At 41.8% G+C, this 22,742-nt stretch overlaps 1 protein-coding gene across 2 annotated transcripts in view; it reads right to left on the minus strand.

Annotated features, from left to right (window-relative positions):
• Positions 1-7,941: 7,941 nt before the first annotated feature.
• The window catches only part of DNAJC5 (DnaJ heat shock protein family (Hsp40) member C5), a 51,217-nt gene continuing 36,416 nt past the window's right edge, over positions 7,942-22,742 (minus strand). The window contains exons 3-5 of one of the 2 annotated variants that reach the window (XM_088154109.1): positions 19,678-19,891; positions 16,796-16,967; positions 7,942-15,843 (exon numbers count right to left, since the gene is read on the minus strand). In XM_088154109.1, the coding sequence (XP_088010235.1) occupies positions 15,740-15,843; positions 16,796-16,967; positions 19,678-19,891 (490 nt within the window). In that variant the 3' untranslated portion in view covers positions 7,942-15,739. The remainder of the gene's footprint in view (positions 15,844-16,795; positions 16,968-19,677; positions 19,892-22,742) is intronic. The other variant, XM_088154108.1, reaches the window with a different exon arrangement.

Here is a 22,742-nt window from a genome sequence, read left to right on the forward strand (position 1 = left end):
GCTGGCGGGAGAATTCTGGGAGTTGAAGTTCACACATGCTGGCTGGGGAATTCTGGGAGCTGAAGTCCTGAAGACATCTGAAAGTTGCCAACTTTGAAAAACACTGCTTTAAACCTTTGCTATCCAACAGACAGCACAGCGCTTTCTCCTCTGACAAACAGCACTTCCACATTCCCCAATAATCCTCCGCTCTCACCTGCCCTCCAAACAGTAGCCAAAAAACTCTCAGAGAGCCCCCAGTTTCTGTTTCAACCTTCTCAGCTCCACCTCTCACCTTCTAGAACAGTGTTTCTCAACCTTGGGAACTTTAAGATGTGTGGACTTCAACTCCTAGAATTCCCCAGCCAGCATGGCTGGCTGGGGAATTCTGGGAGTTGAAGTCCACACATCTTAAAGTTCCTAAGGTTGAGAAACACTGTCCTAGAAGAAAGGGAAGGAGTTGAGTTGTAATTTAGGTCTTACAGGAGGGGACCAAGCTGGGCTCATGTGACGGATAACCTTGAGACATCCTGTCCCAGGCAAATCCAGTCTATTGGGCTTGTTTATAGTTGCATGTTTTGTGGGACCCCCCCAAATGGGTTCTTTGGGTAGGGATGTTAAGCACATTGTGTGAAAACAGCCACTCCTGTACAGATGGAGAGGGGAGGATTGTCTTCCCTGGTTGCTCGGACAGCAGAAAACTGGCAAGCTTTGGCTCTCTCGGCAGCCCAGACGTTAGAACGTCTTCTCCAAGAGAAGATAGATTGGCTGCCTCGCGTCTCTCTCCATCTCACGTTTCAAAATCAGAGGACCTTGGGGAGCAAAGTAGGCTTTCAAGAATTCGAGATATGCCCCCTCTTCTTTGCAGCACAGACACCGCAAAGGTCAGGGGCTCAAGGCTCACCCCCCAGGGGTTAGGAGGGTATCGACTAGATAGGCTGCAGCAAAAGAACATATTATTTTTGCAGGAAATCAAAACGCAGAAGACTGAAGCAAAGCCATGATATTCGATAGCGCAAAGGCAGGTGTTGGTCATCCTCAAGGGGAAGCAAGGGACTCGGCACTAAACCATTCATTGGCCTTCGGTTATTTGACTTGGCTCCGCAAACATCCAGGAAGAAATCTCGATGCTATAAGTCGCGCCAGAATAAAGGTTAGACTTGTCGCGCTTCCCAGTCAAACGTTGTGGGTTTCCTGACGGGAATTCACAAACAGAGTTTCCTGTTCCTCCAAGCGTAGAGACATCCGCAGGACGAGTGTGTGTTAAAAAAGTCAAGATGGCCACCCCGACAAGAAAAGCCCTGCCCCTTTTTAAAAAGGGGCAGGACTTGAATGGTATGAGGATGGCAGCTGCCATCTTGAATTTTCTGGACCACCGATGGGGACGCCTCTGCTCCAGGAAATATGGAAATGCAGGATATGTTTTCTTAAAGCATCGAACATGGCAAATACGTAGACTAAATGGATGAATGCTCTAATAGTTATATGTGGATTCACGAGAATCGAAGGTTTATCTTCAAACTTATTCACAAATAGGAACTGTGGAAGAGGCTTCCCTGATGAGTTTAACAACATCTCTGCAAATAGTCTCCCTTGGGCAGCGTTTCTCAACCTTGGCAACTTTAAGATGTCTGGACTTCAACTCCCAGAATTCCCCAGCCAGCATGGCTGGCTGGGGAATTCTGGGAGTTGAAGTCCAGACATCTTAAAGTTGCCAAGGTTGCTGGCTGGGGAATTCTGGGAGTTGAAGTCCAGACATCTTAAAGTTGCCAAGGTTGAGAAACGCTGCCCTTGGGGATGGCCTTTTGCCAACTGATGATATTTCCTCCGAAGCCAGTTTGGAAGGAGACCGATCCTCCTAAAATTCAGTTGCCCCAGATGTGATGTTTTTCAGTATTCCCCATCCTGCAGTTCAAGAGTCAGGCGTCGTAACTTAACGTCTAGGGATGCACAATTGTCAGAGCCACAAACCACACTTAGTCTTCGAGTGGTGTGCCAGGGGCTCCATGCCAAAAACCAAGCAGAACAAAAACTTAATTCAAATTCCATGCAGTTCATGTGCTGACTCTAAGTCAGTGTTTAAGAAACTTTTTTTCCTCAGGAGCCTTTCCCACTTTTAAGTTATGGAGGACCCCAAAAGACCTTTGGTTTGCATGGGTTATATTTATCAACGTTTACCGTATTAAAAATTAAAATCGACGCATTCACTGCCACTACTGTTTCTCGTGATTGTTTGATGGGATTTTAATATTGTATGCTTTTTCAGCACAGGCCAGCCAATACTTCTGATTTTGCAGACCACTAAGAGGGTTTTGGGAGACCCCCTCCCCAGCAGTCCTAGGACCACACTTTAAGAAACACTGCTCTGTGTCATGTATTTCACAAAGTGCCCCTGTTATGACACTAATAATTACAACTTCTAAACCATTTCTGGGCACAGCCAGATGACCACATCTAGTCAATCTTGGCTGATCTTGAAGAGATAGACCGGTCTTTCCAAGACCATCGGTCTTCCTACCTAGATTTATAGACCACTCCTCTCCAAATTTCCTCCATAGCAACAACCCTGTGACATAGGCTGGGCTGAGAGGGAGGGACTGTCCCAAAGTCCCCCAGGAAGCATCCATGGCTGAGGGAGAATCAGAACCTGGATCTTCTGCTCCACATCCAACACTTCCATCCCTATTCCACCCTCATTCTCATTTGGTAAATTGCTTGTCCCCCTCCCACTTATCCCAGAAAGTGGCTAGTATCCCATGAGCCCTTGCACCAGGAGAGTATTGGCAAGGCTTTCCTACATAATTAGCCCCTTCCCCATTGGCCAGAATGGCGATGCAGCCATTTGGAGGCTGTGCTGGTGCTATCAGGCCTTTGCAACCTGTTCTGCACTAGCTCTGTGGCTGTGTTCCCATACTACAGCTTAATCTGGTTACCAGATTAATCCATTTTCCAGGTTTCTTTATTTATTTAATGGACTCATAGGGCCGTCCAGCTCAAACAGCCTGAGTCTGGGTGGCGTACAACAAGAAGTAAACAATAAACCAAACATAACCACATAACATTAAACACATACCCAAGATATAAAATACAAATAAAATAGCGACCAGAGATGATAATGAAACAACCAGAAGGGGATTGTACTTAAATGGACCCAAATGCCTTGGGGGGAAAGGTAGGTCTTAACATCTTTCTTAAAGGTGAGCAGAGTTGGGGCCTGTCATATATTGAGGGTGGGGAGATGAGAGATCATTCTGTTTGCACTGTGCATAGACCAAAAAGAAGTCCATTGGACTGGATCTGACTACATGCAAAGCCACAACCCTTCCCCCAAAATAAGATTAAGTCTAATCAAGCTTAGTACAGGTAGTCCTCGCTTAACAACCATTCATTTAGTGACTGTTCAAAGTTACATCAGTGCTAAAAAAGTGACTTATGACTGATCCTCGCACTTACAACAGTCACAACACCCCCCTGCAGTCATGTGATCTCAATCTGAGTGCTTGGCAACCAGCTTGCACTTATGACAGTTACAGCATCCCGGGGTCACATGATCACCATTTGCGACCTTCCCAGACAGCTTCTGGCAAGCAAAATCAATGGTGAACTGTATGATTTGCTTAACGACTGCTGCCAAAAAGGTCGTAAAATTGGGTCTGATTTGTTTAACAACCACCCTGCTTAATAACCAATTTTTCTGTCCCTATTGTGGTTGTTAAGTAAGGACTACCTGTATGTATGTTGCTTGACCTTTCCCTGATTGGATGAAGTATGATTCTAGCCTTACCTTGAACTCAAGTTTCTTAAGCACTAACAGAGTAGGCTTTGGAAAATTTTTGATCAGGTATGGTGTTTGGACTATATAGCTGAGTGGATTAGGGTAATTTAACCCAACCTCCCCATTCCCCAGGATTGTTCTAAAGTAAAACCCTTTTCTGCCCCACTGATCACTTACGATGTTTCCAACATTATGCTTACTTCCCTGCTGAGTAAGCACTGAGCATGCTGAATGAACACAGCCACTGAATGGTACAGGCACCAAGATGAATTCCAGCTAAGGTGATAAACACAAGGCTCTTCAATTTCATGCAAGGGTTCAGTATCAATATCCCTAAGATGTTACCATCAGTTTTTTCCTGTCCCGGCAGCTTAACAAAATCCTTACTGTGGACATAACAGAGCATGGATCTGTCCCCTTCAGTTCTGTGAGTTATGATTTATGGCTTAGTATGGAAATTCAGCCACTGGGTCTTCTTTATCCAAATATGGATTAGGATGTGCTGTGAGCCCCATTAATCTGTAACCACCAAGTGGTAGCACGCAATAACCCAAATGAGTAGCAAGAAATGTAGTGGGATCCCTGTGATCTTTCTCCACACAGTGCCACCATTTCAGAACTGTTTTTGGACAGAGCAACACGGCTCCCATCCCAGGGATCTCAAGAGCATTTGGCCTTTCAGCACATGTTGTCCTCTGGTTCTGCCAATCCAGAAATGGCTGTCTGACTTCCTTGAGCTGTTTTTAAACTTGAGCTATACTGCGAATGGCATCTGCAAAGGGAGCTTCTGGGGATAAGCCACCAGCTTCTCTGCACCTCGAGGAACTCAGAGGTCAGGAAAACATCACTCATTTTTGCAGTTTCCTCCCTTCTACTCCAGAAACGCTACTTCCCAGGAGCAAAGCATTGCCATTGGTCAAGCAAAGGAAAACACAGAACTGGGAAGACTCTGTTGCAGGAAGGGGAAAAAATCCAGAAAGCTCTAGCAAGGACGCCCATTAGTTAAATAAGTCCACAGGGTAATTACAGATGAACTAGGTTCACGGTACACACTAAGCCATGGTTTGTTGAAGAAGACCCAATGGCTGAGTTTCCATATTAAGCTATAAATCATAAATCACAAAAGTGGAATTCACACATTGCTGTAAACCAAAACTGAACAAATCATATTACGGTCTAGCACAAACTACATTTCCAGCAACGTCTCTCTGCTGAATCTGGAGCATTGTCAAAAAATGCCCTAGCCCTAAATTTATGAAAAAGATTCTTTATTATTTAAACCATGCAAAAAACACAATCATGCCCCCTTCCCAATTGGGTTACAACAACATTCTTGTAATTATTTTCCAAAAGGGACCTTGCTTTTTCAACACTAGTCTGGCTTGCTATTGGGAAGGGAGTCTCTTCCGCCTTTTTGAGGTGGAAATACATGAAATTCAAAGTCTAAAGTAGGCTTAATAGTATTTTTAAAAAGGAAAACTTTATCCTCCCTCTGAAAAACAGAAAATCCTAGCCACACACAAACACATACAATATGATCCCATCCATCTCATTGTCTGGTCCACTGTGATCCCTGAAATCACTAAGGGCAACTTCCAGCTCCCTAAAGATTGACCCAACTCTGCTCTCAAGTTCTGAGCCTCAACTGCTCCAAGTTGAAGAGCATTTCCACAACCTGATTTGAAAAGTCCCCAGCTAACCTGAAAAATGTCATTGGCACATTTCCTGCACAGGTTGTGCTGGCACGGGAGGATAACCACAGGTTTGGTGAACATCTCCAAGCAAATGGGGCAGATCAATTGCCTCTCCAAGTTCTCCATCGTGGGACAATCTCTTGGGTAAGAGGTGTATTCCATGTGCTTCGACATGACAAGGGGACCAGCAACCGTTCATGGAGGTGCAGCTCTTTCCGTGTGCCCTCACAGGACACAGTGGTGAGGAAACGCTGGAGAACCCCAGAAGCACCTGTCTACTTAATTTCCCCAGAGGTCTGCCACATGCTTCTTGAAGGCTCCAGAAATATAACAGCAGAGTCTGTGATGCTCCCCTCCGTCCTGGACAGTGAACGGTTTAAGTTTCGACCCTGCCTTAAAGGGCCATTTCAGCTCAGATGCTAAAGGTGGTGTCTTAAAGTAGAAACCCTGGATTTAAGGTTTGGAAGGGGGCAGAAAAGAAACTCTCTTTCCAGCACATGGATGCAGTCACATGGTTCATTTTAAAGCAGGCAACTGGGGAATCTTTTCTTCTGTAATTCATTTTCTCTAGACCAGTGTTTCTCAACCTCAGAAACTTTTAAGATATATGGACTTCAACTCCCAGAATTCCCCCAGTCCACACATCTTAAAGTGGCCAAGGTTCAGAAACACTGCTCTAGGCAGATCTAAACAAGGAGCTCTCTTCAAGAAAGTAATGCAGTGTTAAATTTGTGCGAGTCCATTCACACGCCATGCGCAGCCATGTGGCTTTTGTGGTTTAGTTACCATTGTGTTCTCTAAATCACGAGCGATGGCTTAGCATAAATTGCAATAGTATCTTATTTAGCAAACCACGGTTTAAAAACCTTGGCTTAGTATGTGCAGACCCCACTTGTAACAGGTATGACTGCCAATTGGAGGGGTGCTGTGTAAGAGAGGTTTCCAAGGGAGCAGAACAGAATGGGAGCAAACCTTTGGCTCACAGATCAGAAGACTCGCAGCCAGGAGAAGGGAATGTTACGCCGACCTGTGTGAACGTGTGGTGCAAGAATAGATCAGAGCGAAAAGAAGTTAGGAGGTCTGTTAGTTCCTGTGCTCTGTGAGCCTCAGTTGTTTTCCAGTAGACCTGGGGCACATCCCACCCCAAATTCACTCTAGCATCATTCCTTAACCCAAAACTGAATTTGCAATTGAGACAGGAGGCCAAGGAATTAAGAGTGGCCGCGGATCAAAAAGCATCTGCTTTGTTGGAGAGGCTCTTGACCCTTGTTGTTTTCACAAGTAGCTTTTTGTCTTTCTTTCGAGAAAAGTTTGAATAGTACCTCTTTTATCTCCAAGGCCAGAAGGAGCTGTTTGCCTTCTGGGCTAGGTTTTGGCTGCTGAGCAATATGGAGCAGAATCTCTTTCTGCCCCCCACCCCCCGTTTGCCTCTTTTCTCTTTAACTGAAGTCTCTTTGTTTCATTTTCACTGTGCTAAAGCTTTACTGGGGTGAGGAACCAAATTTCTTTTGAAATATTTTCCTCTAGACCAGTGTTTCTCAGTCTCAGCAACTTAGGCTGTGTGGACTTCAACTCCCAGAATTCCTCAGCCAGCATTATATTTGTTATTTCTACCTGATCTGATGGAGAGATTCTTACAGATTCAAAAGTGGAAAATATCCAAAGGTCTAAGGCAGTGTTTCTCAATCCCAACAACTTTAAGCTGTGTGGACTTCAACTCCCAGAATTCCCTAGCCGGCATGCTGGCCAGGGAATTCTGGGAGTTGAAGTCCAGTTCATTTAATGTTGTTCAGGCCAGTGATTCTCAAAGAACAGTCTGAGAACCTCTGGGGTTCCCCAAGACCCTTTCTATTTTGTAGTGATTTTCAATTTTTTTTAAAGTGATACAATGTGTCTAGTTGTTATCATAAATTAATCATTGAAATGAAGGAATAATTGATTTTAAATTTTATGACAATTGTAAATTTTTTATTTACTGATATTTTAATTTCCATCCTCTACTGCTGGGAAAAGTGGAGGGAATGAGAAAAGGATGATCAGCAGGAAGGTGGACAGACTCAGTTACAGTGGCAATAAAGGCGCCGTTGGAAAACCTGAAGGACCAGGATGGGGACAGATCATCATGGCTCTATGTGGTTGCTAGGAGTCGACACCAACTTGATGGCACATAATCGATCAATCAATCATCTCCTTTTTTCACATTTTTTTTCTTTTATGTAGTCATTGATTTTGTTCCTTAAATGTTTTAAAATAAATTTTTAAAATGTTCAGAAATGTTTTTCTTCTTCCACTGAACTCTTAGGTATTCCGCTACCTAAGGATTAGAAACCTGCATGGATATAATTTGGGATCAGCAAACTATATTGCTAAGACTGGGAAAGCATCTAAAAAGAACAAAAAAATAAAATTTATTTCAACCCACTTGAGATACTTTGCAGCTGAATGTACCAGGGGTGACTTCAGAACAAGCTTTATTAAAACCAGTAAAGCAAGATACGTATTTTCGAACAGGCTTACGTGGGTATAAGAATGTGTCAACTTCACCAAGACAAAACTGTGCTAGTCTATTTACACAATATACTAAACTGTGGTCATTTAATTATAATTTACTGAGTATGTCCTACTGGCTAGATTTCCAGAAGCTGCCATGGTTTGTTTTGTTAATTATGTTTACTGAATAAATACTAGTTGGCTAGGTTCACCTACTTCATTAAACCATAAGTCATGGTTTACACACTGCAGTTGGCTGAGTTCATGCAGCACATGGAATCAAAATCAAACAAGTAACATTACAGTTTAGCCCAAGGGCAGGACCATCAGCCATCAAAATATTTTGCTTCCCTCAAATTCTGTGATGTGTCATTGGGAATTTTTCTGAGAACCCTTACAGATGATGGCTTTGCACTGAAAGTCTGCCGCCCAAATTTCCCACAGTTGCTCAGACCCATGACCAAACATCCAATTCTATACAATGAATCCGGCTCCCGCTTGTGGACTTCCTCCTCAAGTAATCCCATTTCGGCTAGAAACAGCAAAGATTCTAGCAAAGGAGAAAGAAAAAAATGCAAATCGTCTTTTTTTTTTTTTTTGCCATGAAAACATTTATTTTACAATCTTGGTTTCTGGTAATTTAGCAATCTTTATTTATTTATTTTCACTTTTAAGTTCCTACTCAGACATACAATACATAAATTACCATGCTAAAACATAATAGAATTCCTTTTTGAACTGTAGGTATGCACCGGAGCTCAGTACTTGCGAGTGTTAACAATCCACAAAGTGCGTACAGCTACAGCTACTTACATACAATTTAAAGGATGGTCCTTTAAATAACATAACAAAATATATATATATTCTATGTATATATATATATTTATATAATTGCTTTTCAAATGCATCTATACTTTGATTTTTTTCTTTTTATTTTTTTAATAATTAACTTTTTTTTTTAAACCCATTTGGATTTTCCCTTCTCCCATCCCGCAAATACACGTGCAAAAACAGTTACCTCGACAGGTCACATGGATTTCAGAAGAGGTCACAGTAAAACCTAAAATCAGCATTAAGTGAATGACGTGCATCAACCAAACGTGGCTGTTTCAGAGCCTTGTTTCTGGAACTTTACTGAACCCGACAAACACTGTAAAACAGGTATACTGGCCAACTACCCCTTAGTCCATCAAACTTCTTCCTTAAATGTATGAGACTGCCTAAAATTGAGGGAGAACTAACTAACTACTGGGGGAAAAAATTACACCCCCCCCAAGAAGACGAGCAGGCATATGAGGAAGGGATTAACGGAACAACTGCTGAACAAGATGAAGTTGGCATACATTCACACAAAGACATCCACGCCCAAGAAGGAAAACGGAAAATCTGAAGGGCTGTTGTTTGGTAGAGCTCCAGGTTTATGCCATCCATCTCCCTGGCTTACCAGAGAGTCATCTTTTTAAAAAAATGACTTAAAACATCTATAATGAAATAAGTTCTGTGATCTGCACTGTGCAGTTAAATGATTGTGCTGATCGCCTCCAGTAAAATATAAAATACATGTCCTTTTAGGGTAACGATAGTGGCTTTCTGGGGACAGACAAGAAAATGTGAAGAGAACAAGGGTCCCCCCGGAGAAGAAAAGGGGTACAAGCTTCTTCCAGCACCTCTACTCTCCACCTGAGGACAAATCAAACTTCTATGTGCCTATTTCAACATTCTTCCATACAGACATTGTGAGGAGGAGGGCCAACTTTCTCCAGAATTGCAATTCCATAATTTCTCAGCCAACAGGAAACTCTGGAGTTTACTAGGGCACCAGGTTGGGGGAAGGCTGCAGGAAGTCAATTCTGCTAGCTAAAAAGGCAGGTTGTATGGATCCATCCAAGATTATGTCAGATTCGTGGGGTAAACAAAAGCATCCAGTCTTTCCACCAACTCTGTCTGCTCTATCTGGTAGCACTAGTGAAAGGAGGCCTTCACAGATGGGCTGAGAAACAATGGAAGTCCAGAAAGTCTTCCTGCTTTCTTTTTGGGGTGGGTGGGTGGGTGGGAGGAGGATTGAAAAAGCAGAACACAACTATTAAACAAGGATCTCAATAACATATTCCACATACCTAATTCACTGTTTCTCAGGTCATCTGAGGAGGCCTCCTTTCATCGTGAATTCTTCTGGAAATCTCTACCTTTTATTTAGCCATAAAAGAATCCTAACTTTTCTGGGAACAAGAACTGGAGTTTACCACCTCTCCTCTCTTTTCTTCAGGAGTCCTCCCTGGGCCAGATCTCCCCAATGTGTGTTCAGGGATGCTTGAGAACATGAATGGCTCATTCATGCTTGGAGTATTAGCTGCAAAAAGTGTATTTCCAGATGATTTGTAGAACCTGAGCAAAAGTTAGGCCCCCAATTTTACTTAGGTTCTATCCCTGGAACACCCTCCTTCATTAACACTGCAGATGAAAATCTTCTTTTTGATGGGTTGCAGCCAAACCACTCCTCATAGTTTATTACAGTCTTCTAGATATTTTAGCCTGAGCCCCTTAATCCCCAGCCAGCATGGTCCTGGGGATTATAGAAGCCAAAGTCTAACACATCTGGAGAGCGTCAGGCTGGGGAATGCTGAACTAACACATGGTGCAATTTCACAGGGCATCTTTCTGCATACACAATCAGTGCTGTTATCCAAAGATTTAAAAACAAGGATACTAAACTAAAACAACCACAAATTATAGCTGTTGCAAGTATTAGATATGGCAAGATATACACACAACTGCTTTGAGGATATTTACATAACCGTATGTACAAATATGAAACCCAAGATTTCTACATACATGACTTAGGTTTTTAATGAAGCCCCTCAGCTTGCTAATAAGAGCCCTGTATTCCTCGTATCTGTTTGAGCAAATGGTCCTAAATTATGTCGAAGGAAAAAAAAAAAAAGGAAAGAGGAAGAAGAAAGAGAAATCACCTCAGCTTTGGCTACTCAAAGGAAAATCTGAGTCTCATTTGGGATGGATTTTCAGGGTTAGGATATTTCAGCAATTTGCTCAATACAGGCTAAGTGCAGATGGCCTTTTAGGGCCAGAAAATTTAGCCTGCAATATACACATTGGCAAGGCTGCCAAATTAGAAAACAATTTGGGAAACCCATCATGTTTAGCTGAGTCAAAGAAAAAGAAAATGCAAATGTGCGCTGGCAAAGGTCTGGTTTCACATTCATTGGCACTGGGTATTCCCATTAACCAGGGCCAGTGGGCTTTTTAAAAAAGCTCATTCATGGATTCGCAGTAGCTCACTTTAGCTTTCCAATGGGCCAGCCCCCTGGATGGCAGGTTTCACCAAATGGATAGGACTGAAATACAGCTTCTCTGGGGGAAACAAATTCTAGGGCAATACCTTTTGGGTGTTACTTATGCCTAACACAAATGCATTAATGCCCAGTGGCAGGATTCTGACAAAGTTAGAAAAATCAGGACAAACAGCTGCTGAAGGTATTCTGGCAACACATAACAGCTGGTAAAATAAAAACAAAGTGAAGCTACTGGAAAAACTTCAGCTTGTTTTTGCATTTTATCCACTACTGAAACATCAGGGAAACTAGGCACCATGCTGAATGGAAAACAGAACCTCTGCAAAAGATAGGTAAAATAATTTTCAAATCTTCATTGCTCAAGGCATGATAGCCACCTCTCAGGATTTCAACATCTGGGTTTGATTTAAAAAAACGTATGCACCAGGAAGATGTCAGAAACATGTCTACATCAGGGAAGGAAATCTTTGGCTTGAACTAACTTTAAATTAAATTAAATTAAACTAAAACATCAAGACTCTTGAATGGAAGACAGCACTATTTAGAAGTCTGAATCTGGTTTTCATTTTACAATTGATATCAGGGTCCAGGCTACGTAAAGAGTCTGTGTGCCTCCTGTCTAGAGTTAGAGGAACCAAGAAAGTATACAAGAACATGATAAGGTCCTGTGGAAAAGTTTTAGCATAATGAGAATACAAAGAACAGAATAAGACTTGCAGTGTAATTACTAGAATAGTTATGGTATCATCTAAAACAGTGTTGTTCAAACTTGGCGACTTTAAGATGTGTGGACTTCAACTCCCAGAATTCCCCAGACAGCATGGGAAATTCTGGGAGTTGAAATCCACATTTCTTAAAGTTATCAAGTTTGAAAAACACTGGTCTAAACCAATCACCCGTTTAAACTATTTCTGATCCACCTTAAGTAATTACACCAAGAGCATCCCTGGGGAGAGGGTCAAAAGTCAAGAAGGTCACAATTGTGCAGTCGAAGCCCTGCCCGTTTATGGGTGTCAGATGCACAGCATGTGTAAAAAAGTGACAAGAGCTTGACTGCAAGGTTGAGGACACCATCTTGACTTTTTTGACACCTCCTTCCCCATGGATACCCTTGAAATTACACAAAGACATAGGAGGCATGACTGACAAGGAAAGGAGGAAGTTCCTGTAAAATCTATTAAAATAATAACAATTTTTAAGCCAATTTAGAGAGAACAGCAGCTTGTTTCCAGTGATTTGGAATTCAAATTCCTGTGATTTGAAATTACAGACTAGTAGGGCATGAGGGAATGTACAAAACTGACAAAACTGAAGTAATAATCAAGTTTCATCTCCGAGGGTGGGTGCTTTTTTGTTTTTTGTTTGGCTAAACGTTACACTCTAGAGTCCCAATTGTGTTCTGCCGGCCTCAAGTCAAGTGATCATTTTTTGCCTTACAAAAATCAAGAGTAAACCTTAGCAAGCAGAACACAACTAATTATTAGTGAACTCTGCCACTGTTTATACATTTTACTACTAATCCATTGTTTTCATTTCAGATTATGTTACATAAACAAGATGAGACTTTGAAAATCCATATATACAATAAATTAATAAACTCCATTATTAATCAGGGTTAAGCACTTGCTCTGCATGACAGACTGGTTTTGGCAATCCAAGAGGTGAAACTTCAGATTCTGCAAGTGAACTCAGAGTATAACTAGGCTAGCAGGGTACTAGCCAACTTGCAGTTTTAGAAATGGGATGGGTTTGAACATCATCCTTCAAATTGTTAAAAATTCAGAGTTATTTCTAGGTCTGGTAGGGGGAGAAGAAGCCACACAGAAGCATTTAAGGAGAAGCTGCAGAAAAAGGGAAGGGAAGTCATCCACACACAGCAAAACACCAAACAGACAGGACTGACCTACTATTTCAAGTATTATGTGAGATGGGACTGTTGCATGCTTTAAAAAAAAAGCAACCACCTTAAAATAGAAAACCTGCAGAACAGCCCAACAGCCTAGAGTGAAAGTTTTCACTTTGCAACAATTCAACACATGCACAAATATATACCAGGGAGCATTCAAATTCGTAGCTCCCACCTGCAGTCTGAAGCGATACAGTCCTTTCCGGTGCAGACACCCAGCAGAAGTTACGACAATATCGCATGTGCCATGACACCCTCACGCACGTGATGCAAATGGTGCAGCGACAGTCTGCTGCCGGTGATGGGATGTTGTGGGCGTAGAGCCCAGCCTCAGAGTTCAAAGTGAGAATGAGACTGGGAGACAAAGGGGGTGGGGAAGTGATGGTGGGGGGGATCCACGATCAAAGCAGGAGCAGCTGAAAAAAAGGGGAGGTTCTGACTGATGCCTTTATTAACAAACCTAACATACTCTGCAGCGAGACTGAAGCGGCACTGGACCTCTGAGGAAACCTGGAAACACCCACTGCCTTGATGCACACAGAGTTTCCGTTCATGGTGGATTCCCCCACCCATCACAGAGAAAGTGTTCATTAGAAGCCCAGGGAGGGAAGAGCTGATCTAGAAGAGAACATTCTCTGCAGAACGTTCCTCTAGACAGATACATGGAAAAGCAAGTGGTTTTTTGTTTTTTTTTAAATAGCCATTTAGACATTACAACTCTATCACATACTACTTCAAATATGCAAAGTACTACACAATAAAGTATGGACACTTGAGACTTATCGCTCCCATTTTATAAAGAAAGAACTGAGGCAGAGAAAGAAACCAGCCAGCCAGGTAAATCCAGGCATGGATTCAAGGTGGATCTGGCAGGGTGGTTCTGGCCATCTGGCCGACTCCTGCTCTGCCTGCTCCATCAGTTTCAGACTGATTCCTGCACTGCAGGTTGGGAAAGGAGCAACTGCAGCTAATTCTAGTTCTCACTATCAGAATTGTGACCTGCTAGTTCACTATTCCTCAACCTGGTGGCCTCTGGATGTGTTGGGACTGCAAATCCCAAAATTCCCAGCCATGAATATGGGGGTGGTGGTGGTGGTGTAAGTCAAGTGACATCTCATGCATAAGTCTGTCATGGTGCAAAGGACATGAATTATGTCATTTGCATCAGCCCTACGATGCTATGACTGCCACAACATCATGTATCAGTGGGATAATGTAGAAACCATGATGGTATCACGCAGGTTGGCAGCAACTGGCTCAAATTACATCAATGGAGCGATGACATCATGGCATGCTTGACATCACTGCGGTATGCTCCCAGGCAGGAAGCGAACACACTGGCTGGTGAACGCTGAGGGCTGCACCTCCAACACCTGCCAGTTGGTACCAGTTTAAGGAGCCGTGAGCTAGACGTTAGAGACTTTTAAAAAGTAAATTAAAAATAAACCTAAGTATACAACTAGAACACATAATTTATAAAGTGGACCCTGATAAATGTGTTGTTGTTTTTTAAAAAAGAGTAATTTGAGAACATTGTCAGACCAATGTATATTCAACAGAAACCTAAAAGTTGCTCTCGACTTTTCACTAACACTTCATTCAAGCTGGACAGTAAGAACATACATTTGTAAAAAAAAAAAATGGCAAGGTTTAACTATAAATAGTTTGGGGAATGCTTGTATTTAAATTTAAACAAGAATAATGTCCATTTTAATTTAAGTGCCGAGAGATGATTCAAGTAACTTCTAGTTTTGTAGTAAAACCACTATTTTGGCCCTCTCCCACCCAGCAATGTCTTAATGCAAAGCAAACTTCCCAAACGTGATCCCTTTCAAATGCAGTGGATTACAACTCCCCGCTCCTGTGGAGAACATCAGGTTGGGCAAGACACCTACGAAGCATTGGATGGCTACGAAGAAGAAACAGAAACAAAATTTCCAGAAAAAAGCATTCTTCTCCTAAAAAAACCCTCCCTTCCTTGCAACACCAGCATTTTTCAAAATAAACTTATTGAGGCAGAGGCCAGGTACAAATGGGCAGGTGGGAAATCGGAACTCTCTGCTGCTCTCAAGTGGAGCAAACGAGCAGAAGAAGAAGAAGGGTACTTGTAGCTCAACTGTATGGAAGTATGGTGGCTCCTTTGATAAATTTAAGCTCTCTTTGAAAAATGCTCATCATTTCTAACTGGTATTACTGCTTAAAATGCAGAATGTATCCGTCACACTCGTCATGATAAACTCCTTAGTACATTTACAACACAAAAAACGTTTATAATGTAAACTTCACACATGCTATTCTTTCTTTAAAAACAGAATGGAAACAACAACAAAAAGAAGACTAAAGCTAAACTGATTTAAATTCGGCATGCTACAGTACTTCCATGTCTCATCGAGATACGACATTGAAGGTGACAAAAGATGAAGGGGGGATTACAAAATATTCTCAGCAGGTTGGAAGCTGCCCAATCAACATGGCAAACACCTCCCTTCTCCATAATCTATTCCTAATGTCCATGATTCTTAGTGTTGGATTGGCCATATATGATTTATTCTTATCCATTCGGGTTAATAAGTGCTTCCTTAACTTAGTTAAATCCATCGGTGTGGTAGCTGGGGTGAGAATCTGCCGTGAGCTGAGTCGTCTCTGTGGCCGAGGCTGGCTGGATCACAATTGGGGCGTCGGAGTTCTCTGAAAAATAAAGAGCAACTTTCTGAAAGCTAAAAATCAGGAGCGGGTTTACTAGCACCTTTTCCAACTAACATATTTTATTAAAAGGCAAAAGCTTTCGTGAGCTGTGGCTCCCGTCACCAGAGGCATCGAGTGGCTGGACTGATGGAGGATTTAAATTGGGACACTTTAAATTGGGGAGAGAAAATAAGAACGATGATAAGCCGTTCGCCAGTAAGAAGCAGTGAAACCATTACTTGAAGGAGCTCTCCAATCTTCTTCTCCCGTGAGGCTGTCACAACACACCAGTGGCGATGCGTGCGGACAGAGAGGGGAGCAAAGGTGACGTCTGAAATGGATTTTTGTGAAGTGGCAATCTCCGCAAGAACTCCTCCCCTCTCAAACTTTTGATTTATTACTTTTCCTGCAATTTTATGTTTTAAAAAAGCGCTTCTTGGGTGTCAATTAGGAAGTGAGAACCAGTGAGGTCCACAGAGCATGATAAAAAAAAGTCAAGATGGCAGCTGCAACAGTGAGATTAAAGCTCCAGCTGTTTTTGATGTGTGTCACGCACATGCCGTTGCGGCCACCATCTTCCTTATGATAACTTGCAAGGGTAAGTTGCAAGATGGTGGAGCATTAATTGAGCCACCCACTGCTAATTAAATGTCCTACAGAATTTAGGAAACCTGGCATTGCAGAATCATGATCATTGTCAGGCCCAGCCCAAGAACAATAGACAAACAGTCCAGCCAAGTTAAGTTATTTTATCGCTCATACCATATAGCAGGGTTCCTCAACCTCAGCAACTTTAAGATGGGTGGACTTCAACTAAATGTCCTACAGAATTTAATTACTATACTGTACAAAATGGTTTATATGTTGGACTTGAAGCCACATCAGATCAGCTCTTTCCCCTTTTCTGATCTTTGGATGTGTTCCCGGTGGCTTAACTGGGGCGACCAACACTTACCCCTCTCGTCTGACTGTACTTGGGCCTCCAAGTCTTCTGGAGAGACGTAATACTCCGGCTCATCTCCTTCAGGGGGTTTCGGTTTACACTTTCCACAGCAACAGTTACAGCAACAGCAGAGACAGCAACAACAGTAGCACCCAGTTATGAGTCCACAGAAGACAAACAGTGCCTGGATAGGGGAGAAAAGAAACGTACACCACCTGCATTGAGCGAGAGCTTGGCTGGGGAGGTCGAGCCAGAGAAAAGAGTGACCAAGAGAGAGGGAAAGAGGCTGTGTGTTCTGAAAGACTGGGCGCTGGACTGTGAGCAGTGGAAAGGTCTACTTCTGAAAAACTGCTGACTGCGTGTCCTAAGAGCTGACGACTGCTCATTGCGGGTGATCTTCTGCCTTGGCTGTACTGCTGTAAGATAATCGTTCAGCAACCTCTAGAGTCCTGCGTGTTGTACACTGATCCAAAGGCATTCAACTAGTTAAATAAACAGCCAACTCTACACAGGGCAGCTTTGGAAGACAACGTGGAAGCAGCAAATGGCTACAAAACATGGCGGCCAGGTTGCAGGTTGAGGAAACCTGGCATTGCAGAATCATGGTCATTGTCAGGCCCAGCCCAAGAACGATAGAGAAACAGTCCAGCCAAGTTAAGTTATTTTATTGCTCATACCATATAGCAGGGTTCCTCAACCTCAGCAACTTTAAGATGGGTGGACTTCAATTCCCAGAATTCCCCAGCCAGCCATGCTGGCTGGGGAATTCTGGGAGTTGAAGTCCACCCATCTTAAAGTTGCTGAGGTTGAGGAACCCTGCCATATAGACAGAATCTTGCCAGTCTAAATCTGTATTACTCTAACCTAGTGGATATACCCTGGGAGATTCTAGGGAGTGGCTATTCTAAATCTCTTCCTCTTCCCACAATCCTGTGTTGTCTCTTGCCTTGCCCCCTTCCTGGAATGTGCTCCCTCCTTCCTGAGAACCTGCTGCATTACTGTGGTTCATCACATCACCTCCCCCTTCATAGACACATTCCATCACAGTCATCTTGAGGTTGCTAACCCAACCTACTGATAGACCTCCAAGTCCAAAGCTGCTTATTAGCTAGAAGACTCTTTGCAATTTAGCACTGAGATAGATTGGAAATCACCTTGCTAAAATCAACTCTGCCTGTCCAGTCTGAATACCAAGGGAGGGCCTGCTGAGGGCCTCCCTACCCTCAAGAGATACTGTATCTGGGGTATGGGCCATACCACAGGCCTTTTCAGCAACAGCCCTATGAGAACTTGTAAGCAATCTGAGAAAGAAACAAGAGGAACACTAGACATACATAACTGGCATATCTCATAAACGGCAGTTTGGTCTCCATGAAGAAGAGATTTAAAAACGTTCAAAGAGATACCACCTTAGTGAACTCACTTATAAAGGAGGGCTGGAGGTCCTACTGCAGTTTCCAAGATTTTGTATCTTATCCCTAATTCTTGCACTGAAACTCCTTATCAAAGCTTAAGAAGTTCTTGCTTCTTTGATAGCGCCTCACTGTATGGGGCTGGAAAAGGACATCTGTTTCGGCATACGCTTCCCCTAAAGGTACATTTGGGCCCATCTTGCCTCCCATATCATAAGGCTGTCAAGACCATCATAATTCCAACATGCCTTTGGATTTGAATGACTGTACGTGACCATACCTATTGTTATTGTGTTAATGCCATTAATACATTAACAATATTGTGTATTTCTTGTTGGTTTATCTTACTTTGTGGAACATTGCCCAGAGTCACAATGGATTGGGGTAAATAAATAGATGCATTTGAAATATTTCTAAACCTATCACCAGGACTCTTGATCAACCTTTCCAGCATTCTGGGTCTCATTATATTGCCAAAATATACATCTGATCTAATACATCTAAAACTGTACCTATAAGCACAAAACATTTGCTCTTGTTTTATTTTATACAAGAGAATTGCAATGGCTTAGTGACCATGTATGACCCAACTCTCTGATGGACTGAGCTCAAAATGCTTCTCTCAAGGCAGAGAATCCAGGAGAAAGCTGAAAAGTAATAGATAACTGTGGCTGACTCATCAAAACGGGAAAGCAGAGCCCTCAAACACATAAGAGGCTTAAAAGTGAGTGACATCATATGATAATTCTTGAATGTTAAAGCTAAGACACCACTAAATCTTTCTGCCTACTAGATTTAATTGAGTCAAATCTCTTTCAAGCTTTAAGAAGCCCCCAAAAAAGCAATCTAGAATTTTCAGGAAATTGTATAGGAAAGATATTGCTCATGAAATATTCCTGACATTGAAATGCCTTTCTGACCTCAAATTCGTATCTTACTATGAAAGATGAAAATAAATCCATTTTAGAAAACTTAATCACGATTATGGTGGACTTTTGAAAACATCAATGCAAATGCCAGACTTTAAAAAAAAAAGATTTTTAATGCACATCCTTGTAAACGGCAATTCACTGTCCTCTGCTAAAGCATTCTCTTTTCCTCTCCCAGAGAGAAGGGTGCAACTAGAAAAATATGATCTCCTATGACGTTTATGCACTCTCTAAAGAATGCAAGCCTGCTTCTTGTTTTGGAAGTCTTTATTATCCATAGGAAAATTAACCGACACACAAATCATATGTGATTTAAAATTTCTTTAATCACACTGCAGTTAGCATTTTTACAACCTCAGCAGCTATTAAATTTATAGAGGGGGAGAGGGAACAGGATAAAGAGGCCGAGGAATCTGGTTTGTGACAGCCAGACAGACCCCTAAATACTTTTCTTAAGAGCTTTCTTCCATATAAAAAAGGGCTCTTCAATCATTGAAATGAATGTTGTTTTAAGACAGAAATAATTTCAGAACAGAATCCGCTTGCCACTTACCTTGGCCCACCAGCTGGATAACACAAAGTATGTGTTCACATTTTCCTCTCCAAACTGCTCTGCTACATACAGGCCCAAAGAGCCATACTTATCATAAATATTTCTTTTCGTAGCATCAGTCAATATTGCATGTGCATTGTTAATCTCTTTAAATTTATCTGCAGCTTCTGGATTATCTGGATTCTTATCGGGGTGATATTTCAATGCAAGTTTCCTATGAAAGAAGTAAGCCATATTTAGGGAAAAAATGCCTAGCAAAGCATTAAATATAGCTGTCGGAACAGTCACATGGAAGTTACTCTTCAAACACCTAGAATTGTGAGAAAAATGAAGCAACCGCTCCCTCTTACGCGCACACACATATACACACCAAACACAAAGTGGGGGTGGGGGGCGGTCAAACACAGACTTCACATTCTGATATACACTCAGGAAGAACTTGGGGCTTCTCAGTGTAGACACTGTAAGAGGGCAGCCATGTTAGTCTGCAGCAGTGTTTCTCAATCTTGGCAACTTTAAGAAGTGTGGACTTCAATTCCCAGAATTCCCCAGCAGCATGCTAAGGTTCAGAAACACTGGTCTACAGTATTCACAGATCAGGAGTCTGGTAACACCTTTTCACATTAACAACGTTTAATTAAAAAAAAAAGTGGGGGGGAAGTGCTGGTCTGACATTTAAAATCCTAAACAGCTTAGGACCAGGTTAGGTGCTTTACCCGGTATATACCTGCCTGGACCTTAGGATCATCTAATGAGGCCTTCCTTCACATCCACCACCAGAGGAGGTGAGATGGGTCTCTACACGGGAGACAGCTTTTTCTGTGGCAGCCCCCCATTTATCGAATTCCCTCCCCAGAGGCTTGACTGGCACTCACTTTTCCAGGTGAAAACCTTTCTATTTTCCCAGGCTTTTTAACTGGCTTTGAATTCCATTTTAATTCACATTATTTTAGTTAATTCATATTATTTTAGTTTGGAATGATCGCCTTGCGACTGCCTAGTTTATATGGTGTTTTTATTTTGCATTTTTTATTTTATTTTACTCTATATATTTGATTCAATTTCTTTTAGTGTGATTTGCTGTAAACTGCCCAGAGATTTTGGCTATGGGGCAGTTTTAAAAATCCAAATAAATACATTTATTTATTTATTTATTTACCCACCCAAATAAAATTATTTTTTTATTTACCTAAATAAATATATGAATATGCTTTGGTGAGCTACAGCTCACCAAAGCTGATGCCTTCCTCTACTGCAAATCTCATAAACATGGTTTATGTCATGCTGAGTTGGGTGGCCTTATAAATCCAGTAAACAAATACAACTGGCCTGATTTACAGACTTCTCCTCCCCCATCTCCTGGTTTTTATACTACCTGACAAAGAAGCTTGGGAGAACTTAGAAACTCACACTCTTTGGCCCTCAGTGGGTATTGACAATCAAGGCAATATTCCGTTGGGACACAGGGAGTCTTCATTTAGTGACCACAATTGGGACCAGCAACTCAGTTGTTAAGCAAAGCGGTCACTAAGTGAAACTGCAGCTGTGCTTATGATCTTACTTCAGCTTTCCTTTGCTTTACAGACTTGAGAAGGTCATAAATGCAAGGACTGGTCTTAAAGTTACTTTTTCATCACCATCGTAACTGAATGGTCACTAAATGAGGCATTTGCTAAACAAGGTTTACCTGTATTACATTTCTCTCCCATGGACCAAAAACAGATAGACAGATTTTCATGAAAATGTTTCTGCTGACCTCTAGTGTATATTTCAGTACATTGCCATTTATCAGTTGTACATCTAGTGAACACCTACTAAAGGTTTGGGCTTTTGAAATTAAATTTCCCAACCCAAGGTTGTAAAAATCACCAAAAGCTTATTGTTCAAAAGATATATAAAACTTAAGTGTGGCAAACAGACTGAACTTAATTCTACAGATAAGACACACTGAGCCAAGAAAAGACTCATTGATGAGTTATGGGAATTTAAAATGTGGAGAATTGACAAAATATGTGTAGATTACAATTTTAACCTATTGCTCTACATATGTTAGATGGGATTTTATGAATCAGAGCCATGATCTGCTGAATTCTGAAAATACTGTTTGAAATAACTAAAACCTGGTGATTGGCTCAAAGTCATCTCAAGATACAACCAAGAGTTTTATGGCGAATAGGGCCTTCTGATAAGATGACAGGTAAATGTATATTCCTAATCAATTGTCAAGTTTCAGCCTTTCTTAAGAGAAAATTTCATACCGTTGGTATTTTGCTCAACAAATCCAAAGCTGAACAGATAACTGAGGGGACATTTCCCTGAAGGAACATACCTGCTCTGTGAATCTAAGAAAACTATGAATCCTAAAACTCTGAAAGAAGGTCTTAATAAGGATATAATTTATTTCTCCAAAATCTAGTGATTTTAGTGGTAAGAAAGCAGATTACATACACTATAAAGAGCCATATTGTTTTATTTTTATTCAATTTTGGCGGTGCCCAACTCCTTATCAACTTAAGAAGGCATCAACAGGCACGACTAGGTTTTGGAGCAACACGGGTGTGCTGTCAGCACCTCCTTACCTTAAACACAGCTGTGAATCCAGGAAAAGATGCAGCTTCTTTTAGGAGGTGTTGACAGATGGGGCACAAACACCCATCCCCACTCCAAAGCACCTTTTCTGCTTTGGATTCCAAGTGCTATTAACATATTTCAAACCTTCTGTAAACATTTCAAACCCTTACCTAAAATGATCTTTCTGAGATGTACCAGGAAAGAAAATAAATTGGTATCAACTGGTGGGAAGCTTTCCAGACACAAGAGAATCAATCTATTTTAACTTTCTCTCTTATGTATCCTCTAACATCTCATTGAAAAACTGGGGGAGGAGCCCTTGTTGGAGGATGTGCTCCTGAGCATATGCAGAATGCTAAAAGAACAGCAAGAAACTAAGTAGCTGAAGGTCCTGTTAAAAAGAAGAGCTCTTCATGGATGCAAAGAATGGACTTACCCTAGCCATAAATGAATGCCATTCATTATATTTGAAGTAAAAGGCTGGCAGGGTCTAG

This window comes from Python bivittatus, unplaced genomic scaffold, assembly GCF_059951505.1.
Source record: "Python bivittatus isolate LINGU-HERP-01145 unplaced genomic scaffold, Pbiv_v1 ctg000700_np1212, whole genome shotgun sequence".
Classification (NCBI taxonomy): Eukaryota; Metazoa; Chordata; class Lepidosauria; order Squamata; family Pythonidae; genus Python; species Python bivittatus.